Source organism: Trachypithecus francoisi, unplaced genomic scaffold, assembly GCF_009764315.1.
Source record: "Trachypithecus francoisi isolate TF-2019V2 unplaced genomic scaffold, Tfra_2.0 Lachesis_group8, whole genome shotgun sequence".
Lineage (NCBI taxonomy): Eukaryota > Metazoa > Chordata > Mammalia > Primates > Cercopithecidae > Trachypithecus > Trachypithecus francoisi.
In genome coordinates this window covers 29587573-29601268 of record NW_022681473.1, presented here as the reverse complement: position 1 = coordinate 29601268, position 13696 = coordinate 29587573, and the positions used below count along the sequence as shown (strand labels likewise).

Sequence of the window (13696 nt, the reverse complement as noted above, 5' to 3'; positions counted from 1 at the left end):
AGGATGATTATTTATTGAGCACCCACTGTATTTTGAATACTGTGCTGAGCACTTTACTTACAATGTATCACTTAATCCCCATTTTACAAATGAGGAAACTGAAGCTCAGAGTTGCCTTGTCCAGAGCTCTATGAAGCTGGGATCCAAACATGGGGATGGGACTCCCCAGTACTTCCTTGTTTCCTGCCTCATCCCCAGGGTGTGTAGGGGGATGGGAGGCTGCACTTTCTAAGTGCATCTGCCACTCTGTCCCATCACTGGATAGATAGGTGTTTTGCATTGCAAAGGAAAATAGCTTTGAAGTCACTATGTTAAATGCTAATCCACAAACTCAAAATATGAGCTGTGAAGTTCTGTGAGAACCTTTTCTCTCTCCCAGCTATTGTTAACCCCGATGGCACTCGCTATATCAAGAGAGGAGAATACAGAACGAATCCTGAAGACATCTACCCCAGCAACCCTACTGACGATGACGTGAGCAGCGGATCCTCCAGTGAAAGGAGCAGCACTTCAGGAGGTTACATCTTTCACACCTTTTCTACTACACACCCCATCCCAGATGAAGACGGTCCCTGGATCACCGACAGCACAGACAGAACCCCTGCTACCAGTAAGGAAAATAAATCACCGTGCTTCCCAATAGCAATTCCTTGGCAACATGTCTCTGACCTTCCTGAGCATTGCACACTCATATGCTGATTTTCTCATCTCTAGACAGCTGGAAGCTGGTGATGCCATTCGGGGAGGTGGGCTCTTGTGGTTGTCAGTGAACTGTATGCACTGACTACTACTGCCTACCTTTTTTTACTCATCTATAACTGTTTTTCTTACCTTGGCATAAGAAGTGCCATATAGGAAGTTTTATTTTGGGGAGAGCCGTCCTTATTCTCTTATCCCCAGGGATACAGTGACAATTCAAGCCTAGTATGAAAACCATTTTCATTTTTTCATGTTTCCTTCTTGTTCTTATCCACCTATGAATAAGATTGTTTTCATAAAGTCGGGATCATAGAGTTTGCGTACCACTTCACTATCACCTTTTTAAAAACCCGTTTATGCCTGAGGTTGCAATTTTTTGAAATTTTGCAATCAGAACTTGGTGATGACCTTGAGCAGTAGGATATAAATATCTCCCACATGCTTAGCGTTCCAATAATGGAACTGTAGGTATACATGGGTCAACTGTGGCCTTTTGTGTTTTAACTTGATTTACACTCAAACTATTGATAGTGTAATATTCAGTGATTTTCATTAACCATGATTTACCCAACAATTCCTTCATTTTTGGTCCAAGGAAGCATATCTGGATGAGTTTTCTGGTGAAATCAAATCAGCGTAAGAGCTCTATATTCCAGCCTGTTGGGGAATGTTCTCAATACTTACTTGGTGTGTGGGGGTAATTCGTTACTTAGAGCTGCAAGAGTGGAAGTACGTAAACATTGCGTTCGATTTCTTTGGAGTTTGCCCCTCACGCTTCAGCTCCACTGGAAAGTGTTTACATATCTCTTGTCTCCTCTGTTTCCCTCTTTGCTTTTCTTCTACAGTTTGTTTTGAAATGGGCTCCCAGATGGGCCATGTTCCTCCAGTGGAGGATTAATCAAACTCAAATAGGGCATCTGTGTTTGTAGCAGTTTTCCTAGTATGGTATGGATTTTCTCTTTTCCTGGCTATTGCTCCTGAGGGGTGAAACTTGGGCCCCAAAGAGTGTGGCAGAAATGCACTAGCTTGTGAATACTCAAGACAGGGCCCTTCTCTATTCCTCGTCACCCAGGAGCCAGGGAAACCTCCACAGCACTGTGATTTCATTTATAAGGTCACTTGTGCAATAGTGTTTTAAATTTCTGTCAGTCTCTGGCTGAGGGCATGATGCAAATAGGCTTGGGGTTCCCATCACTCCCTGCACATTCTTTGAAGCCTTTTAAAAAGCAGCTTTTTCAAGCTGTCCATGCTTTCTTGGGTTATTGGCCCTCTTGAGTTTACATCAGCTTATTGTTGGTAGTCTCATGGGCAGCCCTTCTTGAGAGAGGCTTCTGCAAACCACGCAGGCAGTGCTGCTAGCCACTCACTGCTTCTTGGGTTCCTGTCTTTTTAAAGTAACCATGTCAAAGGTGCTTATCATTATGGCATGCAATTTTGTCAGATGGTGGCAAACACAATAATTAGTGGTCTCAGCAGGAAGCAGAATAGGTCTACCCTAAAGTACCACTTCCCACCAAAGAAGAAAATCCTGATAAAACATAACTTGTGGGGACCATACATAGCTAACATTCAAGCCACTAATAGCCTATACAAAATAGTATTTCATGTGTGTTTTAAAAAAGGCAATTAGCACATTTTATTAACCCCCATAGAATATCTCTTAAGAACTGTGTCTTCCCTTCCTAAGTTAATCAGCAAATGTATTTTGAGAACCTACTATGTACCAGGCCTATTAGAATGCTTGCAATCCAAGGATAAACATGGGTAGGAAGTAACACTGAAGAGAAGCAAAGATAACTGAGGTATTTATTCATTGAATCAATATTTGAGGTCTTCTGCATGCCAGACATGGCTCTAGGATGCTAGGAATTCAGAGTTGGACTTACCTTCATGGAGACTATACACTATTAGTTTAGAAGTCAGGGAAAAAGAGTGTTTATGAGACTTAACTAAAACATAGTTCAGGATTTGGGCTGAGAAATGAATTGTGCCTTTCTCTTCCCAGATAAATTAGTTAAGTTTCCTTCAGCAGCTAAAAAAGAAAGAGACTAATGAGTCTACCAGATGAGTCCAAGGCTAACCTGAGAGTGACTGAAGTACTGTAGTACCCAATGGGACAAGTAGCAGCTCCAAGTGGATCACTTCATGCAAAGAAAGGTACCAAAGCAAACAACCTGGTGGAAACTTGAATGTAGCATAATGGTATGACAGGAAAACTCAACACTAATAGGCTTCTGAATAGAATCGTATTTCTAAAGTCCAGTGAGGAGATTTGCAAAACCTTATCACTGTTGAACTGAGAGCTGGGACAGAGTGAGAGGGAGTGATTGCAAAACCTCCCTCATGCATTGCAGGAGTGCAGGGGTCAAGAGGAGTGCTGGCTAAGAGCATAGAAGAAGGCTGTCTTTGGCTCGGCTGGCTCATTCCTTCCTGAAGGGCCTGTAGTGGGTGGCAATAGGGACAGCTAGTAAGAATAACCATCTGGGTAGCTTTAGGCTTCCAGCAGGCTGTTTACCTTGAGTGTCATCAGTCTCTTCCTATTGGTGACCTGGAGCTCTCTGGGATCAAGAAATCTAAACTAATTCAGGAAACTGACTCTTGCCTTGGAACACTGTATTTCCTTGTCTTCTGGGTGTCAAAGGAATACTTTCTTTTTTTTTTTTCCAGATCTGGTATGGCCTATTTAGGTGGGGAAAATTAGAAATTCTGCTAGCTAGGCAGTAGCTTTTTCTATTTTTCCCCCTCATACCACTCCTTTCAGGAAAACAAAAATAACACCTATTTCTATCTTGTTCTTGTAGGTTTATTTCCTCTGGTCCTATTTTTTCCTGGTGTACTACTGGGTGAGGGTGGTAGGAACTATGCATCTTTAATAAAGTTTCTGAGGTAAGAATGTGGTGTCTGTGGATTTTCCAGGGGATGCTCAGGTTTGTCTGGAGGCTTCATGGGTAAAATTGGCTCCTATTTCTCTACTCTCTGTTCTGAACTAATGTGTCCTTTACAGCAGGGGTGTTCAGTCTTTTGGCTTCCCTGGGCCACATTGGAAGAAGAAGAATTGTCCTGGGCCAAACATAAAATGTACTAACACTAACCATAGCTGATGGGATAACACACACAAAAAAATCTCATAATGTTTTAAGAAAGTTTATGAATTTTTGTTGGGCCACATTCAAAGCCATCCTGTATTGCATGTGGCCCACAGGGTATGGGTTGGACAAGCCTGATTTAGAGGACAGAACATACTGTGCCAGTGGGGCACAAATGCCTAGGGTTCATGGACCTTCAGTAGGTTCAATGATAGACCATAAGGCATTCTAGAACCATCTGAAACAATATGCAAAATTTTGAGTGTGTGTATATGTAGCATCTCTTTTTTGAGGAAGGAGGTCATAACATAGGTTTTCAAAGGGATATATAATTTAAAGTGGTTTTTTAAAATCTCAACTGGCTTAAATTAGATATTTATCCTGATGGTTTTTGCCATTCCACTTCAACAAGGAAACATGCTGGACTCATGTCAAACTTGAGAGTCAAATGAGAGATTTTAAATTGCAAAATGTTACTGATGATATTTCCTCTAATCTGAGAAAAATGTGGAATTTCTCTAACTTTGGCCACTCTGGTTTTTGGTAGAAACACATATTGAATTAGAATAAAAAGTAACAGAAATTATAGATGGATACCTGAGGAAGTTTTATCTGATTTCTATACTTTGAACACATTTTCTTTGCAAAGTTCCTGCTCAAGTATGAAGTTTGACCTGAGGCTGATGCATGCGGGTGGAGTTTTGAAATGCTAGTTGTCATCACAAGCTACTTGGGTACAATGTTAGACAGATGTGAAAAATACACGCTAGCAACTCAAAGATAATCCAAAGATAAATGAATGAAAGCAATCGTTCGAAATTCTGCTTCGAAAACCTCCAGTTCATGGCTCAGTCGCCCAATCAAGAAAATAGAAAATTTCTTTCCTTCACAAGTTATTAAGTTGCTGCTTGATTTTGCTTTGATCATGAATTCAGGAAGGTCAGTTTGAAGAATGAGTAGCATGAAATTTATACCCATGCGGAATTTGCATTTCTGATGTTGCCCTAAGATTGTGGGAGATGTTAGGAGTCTGGAAAGATAAAACAAGGCCTAGATTTTTCTTTTCTAATTATCATTCAATAATAGATACAGACATCATATATAGACAGAACTGAAAGTAAAGATTTATAGAGGGAATATCACTAAGTGATATTTTCATAATTGATCCAGTTACTTCAACTGTGCACTCAAACAGCCACGCAACAGCACAGAAGCAAAATAACTGGATTTGGTCCTGGTTTGGTAATTCACAGCCTAAGACTCAGGATCTCACAACAACAGCAATGACAGGTAAACTGCTTCGTCTTTTGCTTATCGGCTCTCCTGAATGTCAGATCTTTTAGTGTTAGGGGAGAGGACATCCATCATCACGCCAAATCTCCTTCACCATTCTTAGTGAGAATAGGGTCTTGTACCACTTGGTATATCAGAAAGGCCTGTGGATCTGGGGATACGACTGATATTCTTAAATGTCCTGTATGTTTTCCTTTTGGCAATGTGTATGTAGAATCAGAATGATTTTTCCATAAGAGGAAGGAAAAACTATGAATGAATACTTCTGAATGAATGAATGAAATTATGAAAAACTACAAATGAATGAATTGACTGTGTGATTCAATGGGAAAATGTCCTTTAGAAAGAAGTCTACCGGAAAGTGCAGGCTTCTCCTTTCTGCTGTTCTGATTCTCACAGCCAATAATAAGAGAAGGAAATGCAGATTTCTCTCATCAAAGTGTAGGCCCTGAACCCTTCTTTGAACACTTAAAATCTCAACTGTAAAATGTAGGAAATGACCTATTGCTCCATATCAGAATCTAGGCCTCTAACTAGCTCCCTGGGTGTGTGGCTCTTAGCTCTATATACCTGCAAAGTGTATTGATAGAGGAGCTTTGGGGAAGAATGATTCAAAGCGTGTAAAAATGGGAGATTGCAAGGACACCTTCATTTATTAACTTTCATTGATGGAGGTAATGGCCATACTCCAAAATAACTAGGCATTCTTTCTGCAGAGGGGAGTAATAAACATGGAAAAATGATTCTTTACATTTGTTTGCCTTATATGACATTGGATAAATTATATTCTTTACTTCTATAAATAATCATGAGGAAAATAGTGCTCATGTTATGTTATTGTTGCCATATCACAATGTCTAAGACCATGCAGGGGTGGGAAGGGGGGGATAGAGAAATTGCAGAATAAAGAAAATGCTATTTTAAAATGTTGACAATGTTTGTCTTCATAGGACAAAGAATGTGAAGGAAAAGGTCTTTTTGGCAGTATTTCATCTTAGGTCATTTTTGGGCTTTCTTGATAGCTGAAAAAAAAATCTAACTCACCTTACTTTTGTGTTTGGGGATGATGGTTTCAGCCTCTCTGCTTGAACTCGTTCTCAGTTTTTTGTCTACTGTTAGCTCATATTCTTCTGATACACATTTTTGTGCATTATTGGTTGCAGAAATGGCGGTCTTTGGAGATTTTTAAATCAAGACTCTTGCTTTTGGTCTTATTAGCAAGATCATTGGGGTCACTTCATCTATGTCTGTCTTTCCTGATTGATTATCCTATTTTCAAAGAATGAGACTCAAAATGTCCTATTCTGCTTTGCAAAATATAGTTTGACATAAGAAATTACCTTGGGCAAGGTTGTGAGAGGATGTGGAATCTAAATGGAGAAAAGTGGAGAGGCATATTTTTCAATCTTCTACTTCTATGTCATTTTCCCTGTGTGTTGGATTGTTAAGATTATGTATCTATTGCTGGCAGAAATATCATATTCTAAATTCTTGGAGAATGATATTGGTTGCCCAAGATTGTATAGAAGATTAAGGAGCTAGGACTCTGAAGAGCTGGGTTTTAGAATCATAAACTCTCAGATTTGGAAAGGATGTTAAATGGTCTGGTTCAATCAACACTTCTAATAATTTAATCTCTTACACAACTTTCCTGCCAAGTGATCTTCCTGACTATGGGAAACATAATACTTTATGAAGAAGTTCATTGTTGGATAGTTCAGATTATTGTTTTTTCCAATCCAACCTTTGGAAGAATATTCATCTCCCTGAAATTTTCACCACAGATCCTAATTTGGCCTCCTGGATCCAGAGACAAAAAATTTAATCCCTCTTTTACATTATATAGACTTTCAAAATTTGAAGATGGCTCTCATGTGTTCCTGGAGCCCTCACTCTTGCTAATTAGACTTCTGACTTCAGATAGGTCAGAAGCTCTGTCCAGCACAATTTTTAAATCTTTAAGATAAGGAGCATGAACCAGTTGACATTTAAGATCCTTCCCTCTCTGACATTCTATAAACTTCAGTTTGAGCCTCTGAAAAAAATGGAACTTTTTTGCTTTTTCCCATTCTTTTCACCATCTATATCAAATATAGATGATTCTCTTGAATAGTAAAAGAGTACAAGCATATTCAATGCTATTTCTTAGGAACTGTTAATTAATCTTTCAACAATCAATTCAATCATGATTACAACAGCTTTGATGAGGACTAGTGCTACAGCAACTGAGACAGCAACCAAGAGGCAAGAAACCCAGGATTGGTTTTCATGGTTGTTTCTACCATCAGAGTCCAAGAATCATCTTCACACAACAACACAAATGGCTGGTAATGAGTTATTATTGTCTCATAGCATATGTTTTCTTGACAGCCTTGAATAATTTTGATTGACCTCTGGGATGTTATTAAAGCCTAAAGTTCCTTCTATTCTCACAAATGTTCATTATGACTTTAGAAGGATCATGATCTCTGGTATCTATTTGTTTGCTTGTATGGCACCAATAAGCAGATTTCTTCTTTCTAATATATGGATTAGTATAGCCCAGGAGAAGGTTAATATAGAGACTATAAAATGGGAATAAGCTTTTTTTAATGATGTAGCAAAATTGTGACTCTGAAAGATTATTCATGTATATTCTAAAATTACCACAGTCATAAAAAGTCTTGGACTTTCATGAGGAAATAGCATAGCTAGATCTGAAAAAATAATAGAAAATCTTCATCAATGGAACTATTCTTGGGGTAGACACTAATCATACGAAAAGACAAATGCTCATTCCCTAAGATAGCCTGAATCTCATTTAAAATGTAGAAAACCCTGTTTTAGTAAAAAGACATTGTCTACAGTAACCACTGAGAAGGAGATGAAGTTTTTCATCTCCTTTTTTTATTCAAAAAGAAAAAGAATTTCTCAATATCTCAACCACAGTTCACTTTAGTTAACCCCTTTGATTGCCTAATAATGCCAAAAATGATTTCTCTGTTAATTGGCTCCACGTTTTTGCTCTATGCTGAAGTAGTGTTGGGAACAGCAGTGTAGCTTCCATCTCTGTTTGAAGACAAAAAATGAATTAGCAAATTGTGAACACAATGAAATGACTGACATAGGTGTGGATTCCAACATTTTTCTGAAGGTGTCTTGACAAAAAAAAAACAGGCACTTATGAAACCTTTCCATTCTGTTCTTGACGGCTTGGCTTTAATGGCATATGCTTAATGAGTTAATAATAAACACATCTGAAAGCGTGGGGGAGTTTTCATTGGCCTTTAAAGACCCATTTTAGCTTTCTTAAAGAGAATATTCAGTTTTAAAGATCATAGCCACTTGTTTTGAGATTTATGTATTAGCTTCGGAGACCAGAACATAAGAATTTGGGGTATGCAAGTCAACTCCCTCACTTTTTAAAAAAAATCTGGGAAATCCATTATACCTTCTGTGCCTGATTTTCTTCCTTTGCAAGTGGGTTGCCTGGCATCCAGCTCAGCCACTAATGCAAGTCACCACAACAGGTACGTCTTCAAATACCATCTCAGCAGGCTGGGAGCCAAATGAAGAAAATGAAGATGAAAGAGACAGACACCTCAGTTTTTCTGGATCAGGCATTGATGATGATGAAGATTTTATCTCCAGCACCAGTAAGAATAATCAATTACAGTACAGCCATTTATGCAAGGCTTATTGATTAATCTGAGTGATACCTAATTGTATCTCTTTTGAGAAGTAGTTGATGTGAAAAATAGGTGAACCTGTGATCATACCTTAGTTATATCTTGATGAGATTATGGAAGAAGAAATAGAATGTTTTGAGAAGTGGGGAAAATATCTCATAAAATTTCTAATGTCTCAGGTTCTTCCTGTTTTATTTATCAATGAGGTCCACTGCTACAGACTGTCTTTGAATGATTAGACTTTGTCAGAGGATGACATTAAAACAGTCCAAAAAATATTCATTGTGTACTTACTGTGCTAGGTGCTGGAAACACAAAGATGAAAAAAGCCAGAGCCTTTGCCTTTCAGAATCTCATGGTCTGTTGGAGCAATAGACTTGAAGAATGTGATTAGGAGGGTATTAACTAAACTTTGTAGGCTGGGCGCGGTGGCTCACGCCTGTAATACCAGCACTCTGGGAGGCCGAGGCAGGCAGATCATGAGGTCAGGAGATCGAGACCATCCTGGCTAACACAGTGAAACCCCGTCTCTACTAAGAAACACAAAAAATTAGCCCAGTGTGGTGGCAGGCACCGGTAGTCCCAGCTACTTGGGAGGCTGAGGCAGGAGAATGGCATGAACCAGGGAGGAGATAGCGCCACTGCATTCCAGCACTCTAGCCTGGGCAACAGAGCGAGACTCTGTCTCAAAAAAAAAAGAAGTTGTAGAAGATCCTAAATTGAAGGCCCTTAAGGCTTAAATGATGGGAGCTAGAACTCAAGAATTATCTTAATCAAAACCCAACTAAGGTCAAAGGAACAAATCCAGAGTTTTAACAAATGAGCTGGACACCAAAGACCTTGAAGAGAAGGGCAAATGTCAGGTTAGCTTTAACAAGACATTACCACTTATTAAAAGCAAATAATGAAACGACTATTGGTACATAATAGTATCCAAATTTTTGACAATTATAAAACTTTTTGAAAACAAAGAGATGGAAAGTGAGCTTTAAAGATGTCCTTAAAAAGTTAAAAACATGCAAAGGTTGGTCTAATAGTCTGCCAGATTACTGAGTTTTCCACACATACCTGTAATGACTTAAGATTTTGCTGAATAGAGCTGAGAATCCTGAACCTGACTCCATCACAGTTCTGCTTTTCCTTAGAAAAAAGGCTTTTGGGGTGCTATATGAGCTCCCCCAATTCACTGAAGTTCTATCAATTCCATTAGAACCTGACAATTTAATCCTCAAACGGACAGCACACAGAGAAGAAAGGGTCCAGAAAAAAAAAAATAGCTTAGGTCTTGAAGGCATCTGAATATATAACATTGATATAACAAATACTCAAAAGGAACTAGAATTTTCTATCTAAACTTTTAAGTGATTTTTTAAGACCCAGCACCCCTCCAGAGCTTAATCTATGGAATAAGAAAATTCTTTTTGATAACTTCAGAACAAAAACCAAATAATCAAAAACACTGGAGTTTTACATTACACTGTCTCCTGTGTTCAGGACCTGGCCCAGCTTTGCAGGTGGGCCCATTAGTAAAGACGTGGTCTTGATACTGAAGAAAGTAAATTCCCTTGGGGAGTAACCCAAAGATATCTACCTGCAAATGAATTGTATGGTCAGGCTTCAGGGAAAATCTTCCCATGGTGTTTTTTGTTGTTGCTGTTGTTGTTTTTAATTTTTAAAATCTCTATGGCATATTTTCCAATTTCAGTTTACTTTTCTGCTTAGCACCTATAGACATAATTCAACATGATGCCCTCTTTCTTCTGGAGGGGTGCGATAACTGCTTGATAATAAGCACCTTTTCATGCTTGGTGAGAATGTGGTTAATGATTCTAAACTCGATTTTCATAACTTGTAAAATAGAGCTGACAGTATTATAGTTCTGAAAACAGTTTTGTGTTATTTGGGTATCAAAATAAAATTTGAAACAATTAGGATGGATTTGCAAATAACCTTTCCACAAAACACATTGATTCCGATTTTGTCATGATCCTTCTGTTAGGTGCATCTCCTATTCCAGCCCTAACAGATTGGGTGACAATATCAGGGTGCTGGTGGATGTACGCTTCTTTCTTTCCAGTGTGCTTCTATGATGGTGGCTGGTTACCTGTGGTGTCTTATTTTCTTTCATTGGCTATGAATGGCTTGCTCGTGACATATTTTGTATTTGATGAGAATACTATAGTGTTTGATAAATATTCAGAAATGTACAGCTAAAACGTATGGCTATTCTAGGTAGACAATATTTTTCGGAATCATCTATAGGAAAGCTCTGGCTGCTCAGACATTTATTTCCCCACTGAAATTACTAACAACATAAAGTGATTATTACGGTATAACTTTCAGTTATCTGCCTCTTCACCCTGAGGATCTACAAATAGCACACAGTGACTAAGTCCCTGGGCTTTCAAGTGCAGAGGGATACTACAGACTGCATGGATGGGCAAAATGGCGCCTTTGGTTATCCTCGGTGAAGGGCTGGTGTTTTCAAAGCTGTCCTTCCTACTGCTGCAGCTTCTTTGACTGTTCTATCTGGAAGATCTCATGTTCTGAACCCCAAGGTATTCTATGACAGAATGCAAAGGACACTGAGATGCTTACCAATATGGCTGAATTAAGCTGAAGGCACCCTCCGCTTTCCCTCCATTTCCATGCCGCCATCTATACAACCTGGTATAGATGATTCATTGCATAGTCTACAGAAACAAGACTATATGCGAGACAAGTGGCGAAGGCTCAAGAAATAACATTTTTCTAATTGCTTCAATCATCGTTATCACAGTTTCAATCACACCACGGGTTTTTGACCACACAAAACAGAACAAGGATTGGACCCAGTGGAACCCAAGCCATTCAAATCCGGAAGTGCTACTTCAGACAACTGCAAGGATGACTGGTAATGGGTTATGCATATTTAATGAAAGGTTTTTTTCCCCTCAAAGCCTATGATGCTGCAAAGGTCAATCATCGGGACACAGTGGGAAATTTAGCTAGTATCTCATCAAGAAATTCTTAGTGGACTTTCATGAGGATACTTAATTCCATTTAGGAGTCATTTATCAATTATACCATGTGGGTATATTTTTATGTTGCTTCATTATAAAAATGAATATGTTTGAAGGGTTTATGGTGCTGCCTTTGACAAACTGATCATAGTGGAATAATAAGGGAACATGAAGAAATTCCAAGCCCATTGATTTTCTCTTGAGACCAATTAGGTAAAGTTACTCAAAATTTTTGAGAGTGGATGCTCAGAGATAGTACTTTGGCATAGAATTGTTAAATAGCATGCACTTTAATGGAAGAACAGAATCATTAAAGGTTGATTGATAACAAGTCACAGTGTATTTAACCATCATCACAGCAGATGTAGACAGAAATGGCACCACTGCTCATGAAGGAAACTGGAACCAGGAAGCACATCCTCCCCTCATTCACCATGAGCATCATGAGGAAGAAGAGACCCCACATTCTACAAGCACAAGTAAGCAAGATGGCGGTCGGCAGTTCTGGGTTAGATGAGTTAGTGAAGACATTCCAGCAATAGGGAAGATTTTGTTTAGAAATTGGCCACATCTTCTATTTCCACTTAGTAATTTCTTTTATTCTCAGAGCCTGAAAATTTGCCAAACTTGCACACAAATTTTAAAAATTGGAAGGAAAATGATAATACTTCAGGTTGCCCAAAGACCAAAATGTTTTAAGAAGTAGATCTAGATACAATTTTTGTGTTAAAAGTTCCTAGAAGTTCCATTTGGGTAACTTGTGTCTGTTTATGGAAATGTGTGGCAAAGTGTGTTCTTTTGGTGCTTAGTAGTGAAATCTGGAAAGAAAGCTTGTCAAGTGAATTGATCTTTGGAATCCTTATTTTCTATGAAGATCTTTGAATATAGCTTCTTTTTTGCATTCTGTCCTTGACTGTTCTGTAGAAAGACGTCCCTTGTACTCTTTAGAACAAAGTTGGTAGCTCGTATGGTCTGCATTTGAGTTCTACCACTGCTGCTTTTTCTGTTTTTAAGCCCAAGGTAACTTGGGAAGGCTTTGATGCTCTTACTGTTATTTCTACCATTATGAAAACTTGTCAGTTTTTCTAAAACAATTTCAAGTTGCAGCACTGGACTGTGAGAATAGGGGACCCCCTCACTTCCCAAACATAAGAAGTAAGTGCTTTTCTTCTTTTATCTGTCCCACTGAGATATGTCTATCTTATTTGGAATAAGAGTATTTATTTTGGAAAACAGCTTTTTAGCATTTTTAAAATGATGATTTGACTGTCATTCTCACAGCCCTAAATACACCTAATGGGGAAATGTGAGCTATAGCCACTTAAAAACCAAAGGGCTTTGGGAATCTATGGCTTGAGGTGTGTCTTCAGACAACAAAAGAAAAATTTCAGGTATCAGCTAGGATAGAGGTTAGACATTGTACTGAATATATCCAGCAGACCTTATATTCCATTACAAACCCCAGTAGATCTGATGTATGCATAAGGCTTATGGACTAAGTTAACAAGGAAGTCTAGGAAAAGAAAATACAGAGGAAGCATACATCTCTTTGGAATAGGATTTCGTTCCAGTCCCTTAGAGCCCTAACAGTATATCTTAGAAATTGTTTTAGACAGTTTGTACTTAAAGACCAGAAAGCTACTTTAGAGACTTGGAAATAATGAGCCTATTGTCAAAAGGTGGTGCTTGGGGGGCATTAGGACTAGAGGGTAGGTGAAAATTCAGACAGAATATAACTTGACAAAGAGAAGACAGCAACAACTGTAACAATTCTCTTATGAATATTTGCGAAACTCAAAGGGATCTGATTGGTGACCTCTGGTCTTTATCAAATTAACACCACAACTGCTAGAAGAAAGTCAGCCTTCATCTTTTACAGTAGAAATCATATGTTTTGTGAACCCATTCCTATTTAGGCTGAAAACAGTAAAGAGTTATGGGTACTTTA

General features: G+C 38.6%; 1 protein-coding gene across 15 annotated transcripts in view; it reads left to right on the top strand.

Annotated features, from left to right (window-relative positions):
- The window catches only part of CD44 (CD44 molecule (Indian blood group)), a 93129-nt gene that overhangs the window by 49340 nt on the left and 30093 nt on the right, over nt 1-13696 (top strand). For 4 of the 15 annotated variants that reach the window (XM_033207919.1, XM_033207917.1, XM_033207915.1 and 1 more), the window contains exons 5-9: nt 380-610; nt 7277-7405; nt 8588-8713; nt 11526-11639; nt 12108-12227. In XM_033207919.1, coding sequence (XP_033063810.1) covers nt 380-610; nt 7277-7405; nt 8588-8713; nt 11526-11639; nt 12108-12227 — 720 coding nt within the window. The remainder of the gene's footprint in view (nt 1-379; nt 611-7276; nt 7406-8587; nt 8714-11525; nt 11640-12107; nt 12228-13696) is intronic. The other 11 variants (XM_033207923.1, XM_033207920.1, XM_033207916.1 and 8 more) reach the window with 7 other exon arrangements.